This window comes from Pantherophis guttatus, chromosome 8 (assembly GCF_059756535.1).
Source record: "Pantherophis guttatus breed Tessera chromosome 8, ASM5975653v1, whole genome shotgun sequence".
Taxonomy (NCBI): Eukaryota; Metazoa; Chordata; class Lepidosauria; order Squamata; family Colubridae; genus Pantherophis; species Pantherophis guttatus.
Genome location: NC_142070.1, coordinates 3654634 through 3675658, shown reverse-complemented (window position 1 = coordinate 3675658; position 21025 = coordinate 3654634). Strand labels below are relative to the sequence as shown.

The window sequence follows — 21025 nt, the reverse complement described above, 5'->3', positions numbered from 1 at the left end:
GCCTCCCGTCCAAGCGGGAGGCATAAAATTACTTTTAAATCACTTGCAGAAATAATTCAGTGCTTCTCGGCGCATTTATGGCTCTTGCGGAGATGGGAAAACGTGTCATCCCGAGACAAATGACCAAGTGGCCATTTGCCGATTTAATACAGACTTTGGAAGGCACCTGGAGGCCTTCTAGTCCAACCCCTTCTCAAGCAGGAGACCCTATAGCATTCCAGGTGGTGCAGAGGTTAGAAGGCAGCATTGCAGGATAATTCTGCTGACTGCCAGGGGTTCGATCTTCACCGGCTCAAGGTTGACTCAACCTTCCGTCCTTCTGTGGTCGGTAAAATGAGGACCCAGATTGTTGGGGGCAATATGCTGACTTTGTAAACTGCTTAAAAAGGGCTGTAAAGCACTGTGATGCGGTATATAAGTGCTTTTGCTATTCTGGAGAAACGGCTATCCAGTCTCTTCTTAAAAGCCTCCAGTGATGGAGCAGCCACAACTTCTGGTGGCAAGCTGTTCCGCTGGTTACTTGTCCTGACTGTTAGGAAATTTCTTCTTATTTCTAGGTTGCTTCTCTCTCCTTTATTAGTTTCCATCCGTTGGTTCTTGCCCTGCCTTCAGAGAATAGGTTGACCCCTTCTTCTTTGGGGCAGCCCCTCAAATATTGGAAGACTGATATCATGTCCTCCCTAGTTCTTCTCTTCACTAGACTAGCCATGCCCAGTTCCTGCAGCCGTTCTTCGTATGTTTTAGTTCCCAGCCCCATCATCATCTTGGTTGCTGTTCTGTCCCCGTCTCACACACGCACACAAACAGACAGCCGGGGGTTAAATAAACTGGCAGACAACCAATTCTTCCGATAAGAGGCTCAGCAGCAACCCAGTAGCTGCGTGCCAAGAACTTTACTCCTAAACAAAATACACACAGTTCAAGAATCGTCCAGTTCGTAAAATAAATCCAAGGCAGAGAATGTTGTTTCCAAAGATGCAGTGTGACTCGATAGTAGTTAGTTTTGTCCGTCACAGAGTCTGTATGGCCACCTCACCCCCTTTTATATCCTGTGGGGTGTGATCCAGTGACTCAGCTTAATCTCTGGCACGCCTCTTCTTCTGTTGCGCGCGTTTATCTCTGCGATGCTGCCGAGGATCCAGCCAAGACTCATCTCCCTCATTACTGTCACCTGTGGCTGCGTGGATGTGCTTGGCCCCGGCCCTATCTCTTGCCCTTCAGCGGGCACCAAAGGCATTGCCAGAGAGGAAGGTCCTGGAGAGGAAGGCCTTGCCAACTCCTCTCCTTCACTCTCAGAGTCCTCTCCTGCCGATGACACAGGCTCAGGTAACGGAGCCACAACAGTTGCTCTCTTCTCCTCATCCTTCCTAGAGTCTCAAGATCTTTTTTTTGTACCATGGTGACCAATTTCCGCCATAGCGGTTTGGAAAAGTGACTCAGAGGGCTCCGTCTCTGGTTCCCAAGGTAATGCATTCTCCCTCAGTCACTGCTCGAGCAGGGGGTTGGACTAGAAGACCTCCAAGGTCCCTTCCAACATTGTTATTCTCAGAGATGGGCTTGACATACTGTGGCAACCGGTTTGCCCAGCACCAGAAATGTGCACGCACGCTGTCCACGCATGTGTGTGGTGTCACAAAACACAGCAATTTGCTTATGCACGCTGTCCACAAGAGTGCAATGTCAAACGACACAGCAATTCACACATGTGCGCCATACGCACTTGCATATGGCGTCAAAAACACAGCGATATAGGATGGGATTCCGCCGTGTTGTGGTCCACCAGCAGCTTGCGGAGCTGGCAGCGGAGTCAGACAGTGAGGAGGCTGGGGAGGACCATGGGCCAGTCCTGGAGTCTGGGGAGGGCCCAGACGAGGGCGCTGCATCGGAGGCAGAGATGGGGCCAGGGCCATCTGGGAGTGATGCGCGGACTCCAGAGCCCCCAAAGTTGGACAGCAGAGAGGTAGAGGAACAGGAGGAGCCTGTTCCTAGTGCACGCATGCGCAGAGCTGCCAGAAGGCAAGAGCAGCTAAAGCAAAAGGGACGACTCGGGAGTAAGGCCAAGAGTTAATTGGCCCCTCCCATAAGGCTTAAAAGAGAAACTTGGGGTTTTTGCAGGAAAGCAACATTGCTAACTCTGTTTCCAGTCGGCATCTCTTGTTTGTTTCTGAACTTTGTGGGGCTTTGCCAAATAAGGCCTTTGGCAGGGTGTCAAAGAAGATAAAGGTTGGTGATTATCCCGAAGGACTTCTTCCGAAGGACTTGTTTTGCAACTAATTGGGACTCAGCTGGGAATGAACGTAATTCTCAGCTGTTACAATAAAATAGGTTTTTTTGGGACTAATTGTGTAGTGTAATGACTCAGTAAGCCTAGGTCACAACACCAGGAGCGTAGGCATGCTCACCCGCAGGTCCCCACTACCGGTTCGCCCGAACCAGTCCGAACCGGTTGGATACCACCTCCGGTTATTCTGCTTTTCTTCCTCCTGATGAAACATCTTTTATCTGCAGATTCACATAGAAGGGGAGCAAAAGGGGAGGGAATCTGCAGGAGGCAATTAGTTCATTCCTGCATTCTTGCCAAGTATCGCGGCGTCTGAAAGATCTCGGCCTGGCCGCTCTCCAAGCTTGGTAAAGGTCGGTAATTGTGAACTATCTTGAAAGACTTTGCTGGAGAGGAATTCACTGTCAATGAAATAAAAGGGGTTTCAAGTTGCCATGAGCAGGAGGGAGGGAGAACTGAAGTGAATTCCATACATTCTTCCTGACCGCAATCAGAAGGAGGGTGTTAGGTTTCACAGCCAGCCAAAGGGGTTAATTGGAGAATGTGATTTATGACATGGCCAGAGAGGAGGGGAGAGACAGGGTCATAGGGGAACGTAAATCTACGTAGGATCAGTCCTAACTGCAACCGAGTATTGCCGGAATGGTGCTCCTAATAAATGAATATATTTCCTTTGAAGTTTGGATCATGGCTCATGAATTAATTAGGGCATCTTTCGGAAACTTGACAAAGGGTTTATCAGGATGAGGACTCTGCTTCGTGCCACTGGGGAAGCCTTGGTAAGAATACCTACCAAGTATTGTTGCTTCCGGAGCCCTTCCCAAAAACTCCAAGGAAACATTACTCAGCTCCTGCCTTACTCAGTAAATGAATTACCCCAATCCTTATGGCAAACGAGTTGCCTGCATTTAATTAAAGAGAACATCTGCACAATGAAAAAAAAAGCATCTTTCCTATCATCGAAGTGGCAAGAAGTGGCTGAGGAATTCTGGGAGTCGAAGTCCACAAGTTGCCAAGATTGGAGACCCCTGCTTTAGAACATGATCTTGGAGGAATCATTTAAATTTGCATTGTTGGTTCTTTTCTTAAATTCTCAGAGATCGGCATTTTGCTAAGAGACAAAGCAAGAGTCAGATTAACTCCTTAAGAATTGTGGCGGGAATGTGAATTATACAGCTGGTCCTCGTCTTACGACCATAACGGAGCCCAACATTTCCGTTGGTAAGCTAGACAGCTGTTAAATGACTTCAGTCATTTTTTTAAAAAAATATCTTTTTTGTAAACAAAGTGTGGCAGAATATACAGGTAATCCATAACTGCAATGGAACCCCAAATCTGTACAGTGAGTTTGCTTCATTTTATGACCTTTCTCGCCATGGCTGTTAAGCAGATTACTGCAGTTGTTAAGTGGATCATGTGGCCATTAAGCCAATCTGGCTTCCCCCACTGACATAGCCGGCTGGGGAATTCTGGGAGCTGAAGTCCGCAAATTTTATAGTTGCTAAGGTTGGACATCTCGGCTCTAAGACATTTTGATTTAAGTTAAGTTTAATTTTTTTTTAAATTTTTGGCAGTGAGCGTTCCTGGCTGTAGGTAACTTGCAAATATGTCAGTTATAATGCCTCCAACTTTCCCTCAGAAATTTTTTCCCAACACTTCCTTCGGGACTTGTTAAAGAAAGGGCTTTTCGCGCGCCCAGCCCACAGCCGTAAACAGCTAAAATTGTCTTTTCCAGCTCAAAATTATCTCCACATAATTGAAACCTTCAAACTGGAACATGGCGGGGGGGGGGAACCCACCGTACCTGAGTGCTTCAAAATAAGGCATTTTGAATCCAAAACTGTTTGCAACTCAAAAGTGTGTGGCTCAGTGGCTAAGACGCTGAGCTTGTCGATCGAAAGGTCGGCAGTTCAGCGGTTCGAATCCCCAGTGCCGCGTAACGGGGTGAGCTCCCGTGACTTGTCCCAGCTTCTCCCAACCTAGCAGTTCGAAAGCAGGTAAAAACTGCAAGTAGAAAAATAGGGACCCCCTTTGGTGGGAAGATAAGAGCGTTCCGTGCGCCTTTGGTGTTGAGTCATGCCGGCCACATGACCACGGAGACGTCTTCGGACAGCGCTGGCGCTTCGGCTTTGAAACGGAGATGAGCACCGCCCCCTAGAGTCGGGAACGACTAGCACATGTGTGCGAGGGGAACCTTTACCTTTAATTTCGAACAAAAGGTCCTTTTTCCTACCAAGAAATTCTACTTCATAAGGATTTGTTAAAAGCTTCAGAAATTGTCTTCGTGAATGCAGTATGTGAGTAACAAGGTAGTCCTTGATTTAAAATCATTCGTCGAGTGACAGTTGGAAGTTACAACGACATGCAAAAAAAGAGATTTACGACCATTTTTCACATTTACGACCAACTGGAGCATTCCCCGTGGTCAAAATTCAGACGCTCGGCGACTGGCATGTACTTATGACGGTTGTGGGGTCACGTGATCCCCTTTTGTGACCTTCCGATAAGCAAATTCAATGGGGAAGCCAGGTTCACTTAACAACCGTGTGACTAGCTTGACAAGTTTTTTTTTAATTTTTTTTAATTTCCAATTTATATACCACCCTTCTCCCTGAGGACTCAGAGCGGGGTACAGCCAAGATAAAAAACATAGAATACAAATATTAAAAAACATTTAAAAATATATATAAATTTTGGCCCGAAAGTTAAGAAATCACAGACTGATTAAAAGAATTTAAAAATTTCTTCTTAAGCCAACCCGGCTTGCTGGAAAAGATGGGTTTTAAGGGAATGACGGAAGGCATTGAGGTCATGGATTCTTAAGTGCAGTGATTCACTTAACAACTGTGGCAAGAAAGGTTGTAAAATGGGGCAAAGCTCACTTAAATCTTTCCTTTAGCGACATAAATCTGGGGCTCAGTTGCGGTCGTAAGTTGAAGCCTACTGCACAGATAGACCTCGACTTAAAACCATTCACTTAGCAACCGCCTGAAGTTATGACAGCGTGACTTGCAACCGGTCCTCGCACTTATGACCATTGCAGCATTCCTGCAGTCATGTGATCAAATTTTGGATGCTTAGCTTGATGGAGTTATGACAATTGCAATTTTTGGGGTCATTTGTGACTTTCGCAGGCGGCGTCAACAGGGTAAGCCAGGATTCGCTTAAGGACGGCATGATTTATTAAACAAATGCAGTGATTTGCTTAACAACCCTGGCAAAAAAGGTCATAAAATCAGGCGCAAATATACTTAATGATCATCTTTCTTGGCAAACAAACTTCTGGCCCCAATTGTAGTTGTAAGTCAAGGATTACAGTGGTCATAAATTATATTCAAATCTCTGGTCTTTTGCATTTCGAAAGGAAGGAAATTTATTCCTTCATTATTTTCTCTCCCACGGTACCAAGAAAGGAGAGTAGAGTACATATGTGTAAAAGCTTTAAAAATTCACCAACTTCCAAAGGACTTAAAATTTGTCCATTGTTTTATTCTGTTTTAACAGGTGCCGCTGGCATTGTATTCCTTCATTTTGCATTAAAGAATAATTCGGCTTTAAAAGAACTCAACCGTTAAAGCTGAAAGGGAAGCTTCTCAGCGGAAAAATCGAACAAAGAAAACCAGATAAATTAAGAAATGTTACTTCAATCTGTACTTTTGTCTCCCTTTTCACTTCCCACACCAAATTAAGAGGAGGTGATGGACTAAAGACACAAAATGGGTTGGGGTTTTTTTTGGAATAGAGGTCGTCTTCCACTTACGACTGTAATTGAGCCCAACGTTTCTGTTGCTAAGCGAAACACTTGTTAAGTGAACTCGCCCTCTTTTACGACCTTTCTTGCCACAGCTGTTAAGTGAATCACTGCAGCTCGTAAGTTAATAGCGCTGTTGTTAAGTGAATCACTGCAGTTCGTAAATTAACAGCACCGTTGTTAAGTGAATCACTGCAGTTCGTAAGTTAATAAAAACGGTTGTTAAGTGATTCTGGCTCCCGCATTGACTTCGCTCATAAGACGGTCACAAAAGGGGATCACGTGACCCCAGGATATTATAACTGTCATAAATATGAGTCAGTCGCCAAATGTCTGAATTTTGACCACGTGACCCTGGGGATGCTGCAACGGTCGTAAGGATGAAAAACGGTCCTAAGTCCCTTTTTTCCAGAGCCGCCGTAACTTCGAACGGTCACTAAACGAACTGTATTAACACCAGCATCTGTGTGGATTCTTGGCCATCGAATTCAGCACAGTGAAGTAACAGAACGACAGAGTTGGAAGGGACCTTGGAGGTCTTCTAGTCCAACCTCCTACTCAGGCAAGAAGCCCTCTACCATTCCAGAGAAATGACTGTCCAATCTCTTCTTAAAAACTTCCAGTGTTGGAGCACTGGAGAGGTGGTATTTAGCAGGTCTAGACCGGTTCGGGCAAACTGGTAGCACCGACGATCAGTTGGCTCTGCTCTATCCTGTCCTTTATTTCCTGCTTTGTAGCTCATCTCAATCGCGTGGCACAGTTGATTTCCGTCCCCCTCGATGTTCTACTTACCGTTGCTGACTTGGAAGGTAAGTAGCTGAGCTTCTAAATGCAAGTGCTTTGGGCACGCATCGGGGTAAAATCTATCAGGTTCGCCTGATACGCCAGTTGCGCCCCTTTCTAGATCGGGTCTCCTTACGCACGGTCACTCAAGCACTCGTCACTTCTCGTCTGGACTATTGTAACACTCTCTACATGGGGCTCCCTTTGGGGTGCACCCGGAGGCTCCAACTGGTGCAGAATGTGGCCGTGCGAGGGATTATGGGGGCGACGAGGCGCTCCCATGTGACTCCTCTCCTGCGCGAGCTGCATTGGCTTCCGGTGGACTTCCGGGTGCGCTTCAAGATGTTGGTGATCACCTTTAAAGCGCTCCATGGCTTAGGGCCGGGGTACTTACGGGACCGCCTTCTGCCACCAGTTGCCTCCCACCGGCCAGTTCGCTCTCACAGAGAGGGCCTCCTCAGGGTGCCGTCGGCCAGACAATGTCGGCTGGGAGAGCCTTCTCTGTGGTGGCACCTGCCCTCTGGAACGACCTACCCCCAGAGATACGAGTGATCCCAGACCTCCGGACTTTTCGTCGGGCCCTTAAAACCTATTTCTTTCAGTTAGCCGGGCTGGCCTAATTTGATATTGGTTTTAAAATTGATATTGGTTTTAATTGAAATGTTTTAAATTGTGGGCCAAACTTTATTTAATTATTTTAAAACTATTTTAACTTTTGTGTACAAATGTTTTATTTTTGGCTGTTCACCGCCCTGAGTCCGAAAGGAGAAGGGCGGCATAGAAATTTAAATAATTAATAAATAAATAAATAAATAAATAAATAAATAAATAAATAAATAAATAAATAAATAAATAAATAAATCAATCAATCAATCAATCAATCAATCAATCAATCAATCCAGCAGGTTCTGGAGAACCGGTAGCGGAAATTTTGAGTAGTTCGGAGAACCGGCAAATACCACCTCCGGCTGGCCCCAGGAGTGGGGAGGGAATGGACATTTTGCAGTATCCTTCCCCTGCCACGCCCACCAAGCCACGCCCACAAAACTGGTAGTAAAAAAACCGGTTGTTAAACCAGCAACATTCCACCACTGTCCACAACTTTTGGGAGTCCGAAGCGGTAACCCAGAGTAGTTTTCCAAGTTTTTGAAAATACCGATTTTCCAAGGACTTGGAAGAACCGGTTCCTTAGAAGAACCAATCACTTTAACACCCCTTTCAAAAGAGACAATAAAAGCTAAGAAGAAAATTAAAAAAAAAAACCCACATCCTCTCCAGCAATCAACAACCAGATAAGCAGGGATGAACACCAGACAAATAATCAAGCAGAAAACAGTACAGGAAAGAAGAAACGACCAACTCAAACTAACAAGGAAAGAGTAAACAACAAGGAACCACCAACACTGACAAGGCGTATAAAAAGAGGCCAGACCCCACTTCCTCCTAACACTGATGTTGTTACCTAGTTGGGTAATGAAATGTCTGAAAGCAAATCAAGGAACCACCAAGGAAAAAAAAATGCAATCTTACAAACACTGGCAAGGCAAGCTACTGTATACAATCAGGGAGCAAACCTCACTCCGTTCTAGCACTGATGACGTGACCTAGTCTGGTAATGAAACGTCTGCAAGAAAACCACCAAGCTCAGAGAGCCCCAAGGACCCCACAATCCTCTTCCTCCTCCTCCTCTTCCTCTCTGCAAACCCCACTCCCTTCTGGCACTGATGATATTAGCTAGTTAGGTAATGAAACGTCTGCAAGAAAACAACGACCAAGCTCAGAGAGCCCCAAGGACACTACCATCCTCCTCCTCCTCCACGCCGTAAACCAGAGACAAGTTCTATTTCTGCCGTAGAAATAGATTTGTAATGGACCGCCTCAATTCTGCTTGCACCAAAATGTTCCGGTGATTCTTCCGGATAAATTTTTGGACTCACATGATACAGAGCCACGACTGCTGATACTGGATCCCGGTGACTGTGGCCGTCACACCCTGAATTGTGTCCGACAAAAGGTGAACTATCCAAAAGACAAAAAAAAAGAGAGAGAAAGAAATCACAATTTGATTTATTTTTACATATCTATTTGAGTTCGCCCCACGTTTGCCAGAAAGCTAACGTCCACAGCTAATCCTCGAGTTACAACGTTTCTGTTGCTAAGCGAAACACTTGTTAAGTGAACTCGCCCTGTTTTACGACCTTTCTTGCCACAGCTGTTAAGTGAATCACTGTAGCTCGTAAGTTAATAGTGACCGTTCGAAGTTACAACGGTACTGAAAATAGCCTGAAAAAGCTATTTCTGAATATTCACTGAAAAAGCGTGAAAACAAAATCACACTTATGACCGTTGTGGCATTCCCCACTCCCCCGGTCACGTGATTTTACATTCGGACACTTGACAACTGACTCACATTTATGACGAGCTGAATTTGGATTGCATGTTCATGGGGATGCTGCAAAGGTTGTAACTTTGAAAAACTTCCTCAAGGCCCTTTTTTCAGTGCCGTTGTAACTTTGAACCACAGTGGGAATTCAGCTGACCCGCCCGGGCGCAATCCCGTCCTATCTTACTGTGTTTTTGACACTGCGCCCATGTGCTGATGGCGTGCGAGCAAATTGCTGTGTTTTGTTCAAATTTCCGGTGCTGGGCGAACCGGTGGTAACAGGATGTGAAACCCGCCTCTGCTTTGAAAGGTCACTAAATGAACTGTTGTAAGTCAAGGACTATTGTATGTAAATTAAGGAGCAGAGGACTCCTGGGATCAAGCTGTAGGCATTTTCCAACATTACAGATGGAGAATGAGTCTACCATGGATTGGGAAGGGGCAGGGGTGAAATGCTCCCGGTTCGGACCGGATCGCCCGATCCGGTAGCGATGGCGGTGGGTGGTTCGGAGAACCGGTAGCAAAAAATCCCTGCTGCCCCCCCCCCATGCCCAGCTGAACTGCGCAATCATCAAAGGCTTTTTTTATTATTTTTAAAAGTATTTTTTCTGCAACCTCTTTGGCCAAAAAAATGCTTTTAAAAGTAAAAAAAAAAGCCTCTGATGATTGCACGGCTTAGCTGGGATCATTAAAAGCATTTTTTTCTGCCGAAGAGGTTGTAGAAAAAATGTTTTAAAAAGAAAAAAAAAGCCTCTGATAATCAGGCGACTCAGCTGGGATCGTCAAGAGGCTTTTAAAACTATTTTTCTACAACCTCCTCGACCGAAAAAAATGCTTTTAAAAGTAAAAAAAAAAGCCTCTGATGATCGTGCGGCTCAGCTGGGATCGTCAGAGGCTTTTAAAAGCATTTTTTTTACAACCTCTTCAGCCAAAGAGGTTGTAGAAAAAATGGTTTTAAAAGTAAAAAAAAAAAAAAAAAGTTGGCCACGCCCACCCAGTCACATTACCCCCATCGCCACCAAGCCACACCCACAGAACCGGTAATAACAAATTTTACATTTCACCACTGGGAAGGGGGCACCCAGAACGTCCTACCGGAAAAAAAAAAAAAAACCCTTCACCCAATTTTTCCCAGCCTAGACAGACGAGAAGCAACTGTACCATTTCCCTCTCTGGGCGTCCCCGAATCGGTGAATAAAGTGCTCATAATTTTGTCGAAGTTGCAGCTTGGCTCGGTGTTGTCCGAGTCTTCGGCAAAGTGTTTTAACATCTCCCGCAAAACATCATCTAGAGAAGTGGCCGTCTCGTCCAGAATGATGCTCGCTCTGGCCAGGAAGCCGTCCAGATCACGGTGGGCTCTGACCTCCTCTTCAAAATTCTTTAATTTTAGGTACTGCAAGGAAGAAAAAAAAAAAAAACAGAAAACAACATTTGTCTTTGGTATGAGCCATAACTCCGGAAAAACACATTTTCTTCGCCGGCTGGGGTGAGTGCAAACACAGTGACTCCTCTATTTATTTATGGCTTAGGACTTGGTTACCTACGGAACCGCCTACTACCACCAATAGCCTCCCACCGACCGGTACGCTCTCATGGAGAGGGGCTCCTCCGGGTGCCGTCGGCCAAACAGTGTCGACTGGCGGCCCCCAGGGGGAGAGCCTTCTCTGTGGGGGCACCTACTATTGGAATGAGCTCCCCCCGGAGATACGGAGGATCCCGGACCTGCGCACCTTCCGCCGCGCTCTCAAGAACTTTTTATTCCACCAGGCGGGCCTGGCCTAATCTTTTCCCTTTTTCTTTTTTAATATGAAAAATTTTAATCTGTTTTTTAAATGATTGGGGTGTTTTAAATCTGTCTGGGCCAAATTGTTTAATTCGGTTTTATTCGTTTTTTTAAATTTTGTATTTATGTATTTTATCGTTTGGCTGTTCACCGCCCTGAGTCCTTCGGGAGTAGGGCGGTATATAAATCAAATAAAGATAAAGATATTAAATTCATGTTCTGCTCATTTCATCATCGAGTGGCAATTTATTTATATATTATTTATTTTATAAAATATATTGGCCACCAGTCTTACTGTAAGGTAACTCTCTGGGCGGCTTACGGACATAAAATTGTATCTGGCATTAAAACATGAATAAATTAAAATCAAATATTAAAAACAAACACACATTTTTTTTTTTTGCTTTAATTTATATGCCGCCCTTCTCCGGAGACTCAGGGTGGCTTACAATGCGTTAAGCAATAGCCTTCATCCTTTTGTATATTTTATACAAAGTCAGCTTATTGCCCCCACAATCTGGGTCCTCATTTCACCTACCTTAGAAAGGATGGAAGGCTGAGTCAACCTTGAGCCTGGCGAGATTTGAACTTGCAGTAATTGCAAGCAGCAGATGTTAATAACAGTGCTTTAGTCCACTGTACTACAGGCTCTGCAAGTAGACATTGCAAGTAGTTCTCAATTTACAACCGCAATTTGGGACTGGAATCTTCTGGTTACAGTCGTTAAGAGGTCTCAAAGGCCATTGAGCGAGAGTTCTTAACTTACGACAAGAGTTTACGATCTATAGAGCATGATTACAGGTAGAACTCGAGTTTCAACACTTCACTTAGCAACTGCTTGAAGTTACAAGGGCATTAAAAAAAAAAAAAGAGACCGACCATTTTCCCCACTTAATGACCGTTGCAGCATCCCCACGGTCATGTGATTTACATTCAGATATAACTGACTCACATTTATGACTGTTGCAGTGTCCTGGGGTCACTTTTAACAACGGTGTGACTAATTTAACAACTGCGGTGATTCGCTTAAGAAATGTGAAGGGCAAGGAAAGTCGTAAAAATGGGGCAAGACTCACTTAACCACTGCTTCACTTAGCAACATAAATTTCGGGCTCCATTGTGGTCGTAACTCGAGGACTATCTGTACAGACCCTAAAAGTTGGTTTTCTCAACTTTGGCAGGATGGGTGGACCACAACTGCGAGTATTCCCCAGCCTGCCTTCACTCGTGCCCATAATTTTTATAACTGACCTTAATGTCTGCACAATGACATCAAGATCAATAAAAATATCCCAGCCAGGATTCACGGTGCTTCCTTCTCCACCCAACTTTGATGGAGCGCCCCAAAAGAGGTGAGTTACAAGATTTTGCACATCCTTTGCGTCCCGTCCTTGTTACCGGCTGTGGAAGGAAGGGCCCCGAGCGATGTCAGAAGTCAGCGAACCCATCAAAGGCTCGGCTGGAAGGGAACGGTGGAAGTGCCAACGAGGTTAACGTTTTTAGGGAAGGTCCTTTTCATCTGTCCGATTGGAAAACTGGCACCGGCGTCCGTCCAGCAGGAAATCGGCTTTCCTTTACAATCATTTTATAGTACTCCATGCGCTACTCAAATTCAGCAAGAATGACAGATGTTGACGGCAGCTATAGGAGAGCAACCCATAAATGAGAATTCTGCATGAACCGGCAGGATGTGACTTCAAAGCTTTGATTAAAGGATATGGATATTACCACACATTGATGGCGCAGTGGGGTGTCGGACTCTTTGTACCAGGTTGCTCCGACTTCCCAAATCTGGGACCTTCTGAACGGACTAGGGTTTCATGTCTGCATGTCGTACACAGGCAAACATTTTGAGTGAGGAAAATTTGGGAGCGTCAGATGAGTTATGTTTCCTACCCTGAGTTGTTTTCTACTTAAAAATCAACCCTTGAGCTATTTCCGCCTTGTGTGCGTGACATATGATTTTTCATAACAATTATGGTGTCTAGTTTGTCATAACAATTATGTCGTAACAATTTCTGACTCGGGTGGCCACCACAAGGATTTTGGTAGAAGGTCCCACTGTAAGCAGAAACATCTCATAGAACGTCTGCGATCCAGGAATTCTCCAGATGGATGGACAACATCCAACAACCAACTTAGAAACAATCAAAGATTTACTCTCATAATTATAAGTGCAAAGGCCTGTATACAGGTAGTCTTAGAATAGGATAGAGCTGGAAGGGACCTTGGAGGTCTTCTAGTCCAGCCCGCTGCTCAAGCAGGAGAGCCTATACTATTTCAGATAAGTGACTGTCTAGGTTCTTCTTAAAAATCTCCAGTGATGGAGCATCCACGATTTCTGAAGGCAAGCTATTCTACTGATTAATTGTCCTCACTGTTGGGAAGTTTCTCCTTAATTCCAGGTTGCTTCTCTCTTTGGTTAGTTTCCAACCAAGTCCAGGTAGTCTTCAATTTATGACCAGCACTGAACCCAAATTTTCTGTTTCTAAGCAAGACAGTTGTTGAGTGAGTTTTGCCCCGTTTTACAATCTTTCTTGCCACGGTTCAGGGGTGAAATGCTCCCGGTTCAGACTGGATCGCCTGATCTGGTAGCGATGGAGGCGGGTGGTTCGGAGAACCGGTAGCAAAAATCCCTGCCTCCCCCCCCCATTGCCCAGCTGAGCCACGCAATCATCAGAGGCTTTTTTTAATTATTTTTAAAAGCATTTTTTCTACAACCTCTTCGGCAGAAAAAATGCTTTTAAAAGTAAAAAAAAAAAAAAAAAGCCACTGATGATCGCGCGGCTCAGCTGGGATCGTCAGAGGCTTTTAAAAGCATTTTTTCTACAACCTCTTTGGCAGAAAAAATGCTTTTAAAAGTTAAAAAAAAAAGCCACTGATGATCGCACAGCTCAGCTGGGATCGTCAGAGGCTTTTAAAAGCATTTTTTCTACAACGAAAAAATGCTTTTAAAAGCCTCTGACGATCCCAGCTGAGTTGGCTGATCGGCAGAGGCTTTTTTTCTTTTAAAAAAAAGGCCAAAGAGGTTGTAAAAAAAAAATGCTTTTAAAAGCCTCTGACAATCCCAGCTGAGTTGCCTGATCATCAGAGGCTTTTAAAAGAAAAAAAAGCCTTTGCTGATCAGGCAACTCAGCTGGGATCGTCAGAGGCTTTTAAAAGCATTTTAAGAGGTTGTTAGAAAAAATGCTATTAAAAGTAAAAAATAAAATAAAATAAAAAATTGGCCATGCCCACCCAGTCACATTACCCCACCACCACCACGCCACGCCCACAGAACCGGTAGTAACAAATTTTAGATTTCACCACTGCTAAGTAATTCACTGCAGATGTTAAATTAGTGACATGGTTGTTAAGTGAATCTGGCTTCCCCATTGACGTTGCTTGTCAGAAGGTTGCAAAAGGGGATTCTATGACCCCGGGACATTGCATCCGTCATAAATATGAGTCAGTTGCCAAGCATCTAAATTTTAATCACATGACCATGGGGGGGGGATGCTACAGGGGTCACAAGTGTGAAAACTGGTTACAAGTGACTTTTTTCAGTGCCGTCGTAACTTCCAACGGTCACTAAATGAACCGTTGTAAGTCGAGGGCTGTTCGCAATCAAACCCCACCATTTTCAGAGACCTGTAATATTAATTTTCATGTTTGCAAGATCATAGGATGCCATACAGATGTGCAATCCATTCTCCCAGTTGAAATGGAAGAGGGTTCTCGTTTTCTAATGTCATCCAGGTTTTTCCAGACTAGGCCACAATATCGTAAAGTAAAATGATTAAAAATAATTATATTTTTTTTAAAAAATAATTTTCATATTGTCCTGGGGGAAATGCCCACCAGAGACGTTCAGATAAACCTGATCACAGCTAGCCTGTTATGAAGACAACTGAGGGAAAAAATGAAACTTATGCCCATGTTTTTGGAAATGCCATAATCCAGTGATTAATACTTACATGTATATGTATGTACGGGGCAGGTATATATTGATGTATGCATCTAGCATGCTTATATATGTGTTATGTATGTGTTTGGGTAGATATATACTTTCTTTTAAGAGCAGGCAACAGGATTTCATTTTTAATGTCGGCCAGTGTGCTCACAGTAAAAAAAAAAAAGACCTTAAAAGTTACCTCATCTATCTTATCTCATTTTATAAAGTGGAACGACAGACATAGAAAAAATAGTTAAAGCAAAATTATACCTACTTTTCTTGATGTGTGCAATAAAACGCACCCAGAGCCATCACTTTCTGCTAAAAGGGGAAAAAAGAGAGAAAAGTTACTGTTTATATAGAATAGAAAATAGAACAGAACAGAACAGAACAGAAAAGAAAATATGGAATGGAATGGAATAGAATAACAAAGAATAGACTAGAAAAACAAAGAATAGAATAGAATAGAATAGAATAGAATAGAATAGAATAGAATAGAATAGAATAGAATAGAATAGAATAGAATAGAATAGAATAGAATGTAGAATAGAAAAACAAAGACTAGAATAGAAAAACAAAGAATAGAATAGAATAGAATAGAATATAGAATAGAATAGAATAGAAAAACAAAGAATAGAATAGAATAGAAAAACAAAGACTAGAATAGAAAAACAAAGAATAGAATAGAATAGAAAAACAAAGAATAGAATAGAATAGAAAATAGAATAGAATAGAATAGAAAAACAAAGACTAGAATAGAAAAACAAAGAATAGAATAGAATAGAATAGAATAGAAAAGAATAGAATAGAAAACAAAGAATAGAATAGAATAGAAAAACAAAGAATAGAATAGAATAGAAAATAGAATAGAATAGAATAGAATAGAAAAGAATAGAATAGAATAGAAAACAAAGAATAGAGTAGAGTAGAGTAGAGTAGAGTAGAGTAGAGTAGAGTAGAATAGAATAAAATAGAATAGAATAGAATAGAATAGAATAGAATAGAATAGAATAACAGAGTTGGAAGGGACCTTGGAGGTCTTCTAGTCCAACCCCCTGCTTAGCAGGAAACCCTACACCACTTCAGACAAAATGGTTATCCAACCTCTTCCAGTGCTGGAGCATTTGCTGATGGATGGATGGATTGATGGATAAATGGATTGATTGATTGATTGAACTGTTGGCTGACCTTCATTTGGGGTAGCTCTGTGCTCAAGCTGACCTATGCAAAGTCTCCACAACAGCCCTGTGAGGTAGGACGGGCTGAACGAGACCAGCAAGCCTAAACCCACATTGTGGGGTTCACTATATTATAGGGGTTTAAGCCAGAACCTCCCCTTTCTTCCCAAATCAACATTTTATCTATTATTTTTAATAGTTCTTTCGTTACGGAAAAAAGAATGCAAATATTGTTGAAACTCTCAAGCCGAGTTATTTATATAAATGTTTGCCGTGCTACCTTAAAAGATTGGATCGTGCACCTTCCACTTTTTCCAATAGTCCTCGACTTACGACCACAGCTGAGCTGATAATTTGTATTTATTATTTATTTATAAAATATACTGGCCGTCCATCTTACCATAAGGTAACTCTGGGTGGCTTACAGACATAATAATACAGGTAGTCCTCGATTTTACAACCACAATTGAGCCCAAAATTTCTGTTGTTCAGTGAGACAGTTGTTAAATGACTTTTTGCCTTTATTTTTCCATCTTTCTTGCCACAGTTGTAAATAAGTGACGTCTGACATTTCCCCTTTTTAACCTAGTGGGGGGAAAAAACCACCTGTTTATATTACAGATAGTCCTCGGCTTATGACCACAATGGAGCTCAAATTTCTATTGCTAAGCGAGACGGTCGTTAAGTGAGTTTTGCCGCATTTTACCCCCTTTCTTGCCACAGTTGTTAATCGAACCATTGCAGTTGTTAAAGTTAGTCACACGGGTTGTTAAGTGAATCCGACTTCCCCATCGACTTCGCTCGTCAGAAGGTCGCAAAAGGGAATCCCGTAACCCCTGCAACCGTCGTAAATACGAATCAGTTGCCAAGCATCTGGATTTTGATCACCTGACCGCGGGGATGCTGTAACGGTTGCGTGAAAAACGGTCCTGAGTCACTGTTTTCAGTGCCATTGTAACTTTGAGCCGTCACTAAACGGATCGTCATAAATTAAGGAGTATCTGTAGTACGGCTCAATGGCAGACGCAGCCCTTTCCGTGCAACGATTCCTCCCCTAAATTCATATTTTAATCAGATCTCCCGATCTACAAGAATAGACACCAACGGAGCTGGAAATGAAATAATTTTATTTCAGGCGAAAGCCACACGCATGAAGCATCTGAATGCAAACAGCCTAAAGTTGTTTTTCTGTTCTATTTTGGAACCGCCGAGATTATTTCATCACTATTCCTCAAGGATTTTTGTTTATTCGGGATCTCCAGAGCTCAAATAAATTAATTTCAGGGTTGGGTGTTTAAAAAAAAACAGGGTGGTAGGTGGAAAGGAAATGGGAGGCCGAACATTTCCAACCAGCTATGCCGCCACAATGCCAGGAAATTTGCCCGAGTCGGGCTCCCATCATCCCCAACCACTGTCTCATCAGCCTGGGCCGAGGATGATGGAAAGGGATAACACTGCACATCTGGAGGTCAGGAGGCCCGGCCGACGATGCCCCATTTTCCTGGCCTGATCCTAAAGTTTCAACAATATGGAAGTTGGAGAAAGAGAGATTATCCTAACCCTTGCATTGCATTCAGTTATTGTTGTGGCCCGTCAGCGGCCTGTGCAGCTAGTAGCTGATTCCGACAGCGAGGAGGCTGGTGTGGTGCTGCGCCAGCAGCCTGTGCAGCTGGCACTCGAGTCGGACAGTGAGGAGGCTGGAGAAGATGTGGTGCCAGAGGCGGGGATTCAGCCAGGGCCTTCAGAACCTCCAGAAGCTTCCATGAACCTCCAGAAGCTTCCATGAACCTCCGGAAGCTTCCTCTTCCGTGAAGAGGAAGAAGAGGAGGAGCCTCTTCTCGATGCACGGGTGCGCAGAGCTGCCAAAAGGCAGGAGTGGCTCCTCAGGAGGAGGTCTCCTCGAGAGTAAGGCTTGGGGCTAATTGGCCACTCCCCTAGCCTATTTAAGGAAGGACGACAGGCTGCTGGCGCAGCACCACACCAGCCTCCTCGCTGTCGGAATCAGCTACTAACTGCATAGGCCACTGATGGGCCACAACACACACCCATTTGCAAAATTCAGGTGACCCTGAGGACATAGGTAAACCTCCAAGTGGCCTCAACGACTCCCTAAAAAGAATACAAATCACTAGTTTTCTGCAAGGAGTATCAATCCTTCCGTTCCCCGCCATCCGGTTAGAGCTGAAGAAGCTTCTGGGATGAGAAGCGAAACGTCTTCAAAGAAAAAACCAGAAAGTCCTGTTGCCTCTTGAAAAATGCTGAGAACTGAGGACACAGACAAATCTCCAAGTGGCCTCAACGTCTCTCTAAAAGGATGCAAATGACCAGCTGTCTGCGAGGAGTATAAATCCTTCTATTCCCCAGCATCCAGTCAGAACTGAAGAAGCTTCTGGGATGAGAAGCGAAACGCCTTCAAAGAAAAAACCAGAAAGTCCAGTTGCCTCTTGAAACAGCAGCTGTCCTCTGGGACAACTGACAACACAGACAAATCTCCAAGTGGCCTCAACGTCCCTCTAAAAGGATGCAAATGACCAAGGAATAGAAATCCTTCCATTCCACACAATCCGGTCAGAGCTGAGGAAGCTTCTGGGATGAGAAGCGAAACGTCTTCAAAGAAAATCCAGAAAGTACAGTGGCCTCTTTAAAAAAAAAAAAGGAGGGGGCATTTTTGGGACAACCTGGCTGGCTGGAGAATCTCCATAGACAATGGGGACAGAAGGGTTTTGTTTAGACGTTCCACGCCCGACGAAAAAAGCCCTTAAGCGACCGGCTTCCCGCCCCGCTATCAGCTTTCTAAAATAAGAATTTATCAGACGGGGCTTGGACGGTGGGCCATTGTGCGTGGCGACAGAAAAAAAGCCGGCGGCCTTAATGCAAGGAAATGCAGCCATTGTCTCGCGTAGCGATGTGTCTTCAGTCTCCAAACCCTCGTTGTTCGCCTGGAAGGAATTTGTTGGCGCCACTGGAACGGGGCTTCCCTTCGAAGCCTCGCGCCTCCTTTCGACCAATTATTCCAGGAGCCCAATTCCATCCCCTCTGCCTCCCGCCTCCCGCTGGGATTTGGAAACTATTCAACCGGTCAAGCCGCCGGGCAGGCTCCGTGTGCGTGCCTGCCTGCGTCTCGGGAGTCTTTCAGGAAACTCTTTGACTCCGAATCTGGGGACAAGCTATTGTGCGAAAAGGTGGGACTAGATCCATCAATTGGCGATTGTCTGCCGAAGGGCCGGTCCTGCCCCATTATTAGAGCGAACAAAGACGCTTCCTGCTCTGCAAATACTCTTTTTAAAAAAAAAAAAAAAAATCCAAGCGTGGAGAACTTGGACACAAAAAAACAACAACAACAGATTTTTGTGTGTGTTGTGTTACTCGTTTTGACTGGGACAGATGTTTTTAGCATTTGGGAAATTCGGTGTTTAGGCCCAGAAATGCTTTCGGGAAGCAGACGGGTGAGCAAAAGAGAAGTGGAAGAGAGACAATTTTTAAAAAAGTCACATTGGTTCGAAGACAGAACAGGTTGCCCTCGATTTACGACAGTTCGAAGTTACGACACTGGGGGAAAAAAATGGACTTAAGCATCTTTCCTTAAGATGCAGCATCCCCGTGGTCATGTGATCAAACTTCAGACAATAGGCAACTGACTCATATTTATGACGCTTGGGGGTCACGTGATCCCTTTGGCGACCTTCGGACAAGCAAAGCCGATAGGGAAACCCGATTCACTTAACAACCGTGTTACTAAATTAACGGCTGCAGTGATTTACTTAACCACGGTGGCACAAGAGGTCGTAAAATGGGGGAAAATTCACTTAACTACGGTCTCGCTTAGCAACGTACATTTTGGGCACAATTATGGTCGTAAGTCGAGGACTACCTGTATTGCAGGCTAATTCTGCTGGCTGCCAGGGGTTTGATTCTCAGCCACCTTAAGGTTGCCTCAGCCTTCCATCCTCCCGAGGTTGGTAAAATGAGAACCCAGATTGTTGGGGGCAAGATGCCAGCCAGCTTTCAAGGCTAAGGCAGGATTAGAACTCACCATCTCCTAGTGATTGGCTCAAAGTCACTCCGCTGTCTTTCATGCGTAAGGCGGGACTGGAACTCACCATCTTCTGGTGATTGGCTCAAAGTCACTCAGTTATCTTTCATGCGTAAGGCAGGACTAGAACTCACCGTCTCCTGGTGATTGGCCCAAACTCACCCAGCCAGCTTTCATGCCTAAATTGGGACTAGAACTCACCATCTCCTGGTGGTTGGCCCAAAGTCACTCGCCAGTTTTCATGGCTAAGTCAGGACTACAACTCTCAGTCTCCTGGTGGCTGGCTCAAAGTCACCAACCGGCTTTCATGCCTAAGGCAGGACTAGAACTCACCATCTCCTGGTGGTTGGCCCAAAGTGATTGGACAGCTTTCATGCCTAAGGCAGGACTAGAATTCACCATCTCCTGGCGATTGGCCCAAAGTCACCCAGCCAGCTTTCATACTTAAGGCAGAACTAGAACTCACCATCTCCTGGTTGCTGGGCCAGCACCTTAACATCTTCCCACTGTTTTCCCAGACACTTTCCTAACATTATCAAGACAACTAGTAAACTGAACCCTGGAAGAACTTTTTGCACCCACAGCCTGCATTCCAGAAAGCACCCTCCCATCTCTGGTTTTACTACCCGGAGATAACACGAGCGCTGTAAGAGAGCTTTACAACAGGGAGAAAATATCTGCTTGGTTGTATTTTTTACACATCCAGATTCTGGCAAGCTGAGGAAACCGAAGCCAAGAGGAATAAATCAGGTGTTTGAAAGCCCTGTGATATCTTTGCAACGAGTTTTAATTACAATTAGGATACTACCGCTAGCAACTGGGCTTGTATTTAAAACTACCACAGATTGTGGCTTCTAGCAACGCCGCTAGAAGGTCCCCGGGGCCCACACGGACCCGCA

The 21025-nt window shown here is 44.4% G+C and overlaps 1 protein-coding gene across 5 annotated transcripts in view; it reads right to left on the bottom strand.

Annotated features, from left to right (window-relative positions):
- Positions 1-21025, bottom strand: part of SLC4A11 (solute carrier family 4 member 11) — a 122976-nt gene that overhangs the window by 41294 nt on the left and 60657 nt on the right. For 2 of the 5 annotated variants that reach the window (XM_060687196.2, XM_060687198.2), the window contains exons 4-6: positions 15190-15236; positions 10360-10591; positions 8753-8834 (exon numbers count right to left, since the gene is read on the bottom strand). In XM_060687196.2, coding sequence (XP_060543179.1) covers positions 8753-8834; positions 10360-10591; positions 15190-15236 — 361 coding nt within the window. The remainder of the gene's footprint in view (positions 1-8752; positions 8835-10359; positions 10592-15189; positions 15237-21025) is intronic. The other 3 variants (XM_060687197.2, XM_087874809.1, XM_087874810.1) reach the window with 2 other exon arrangements.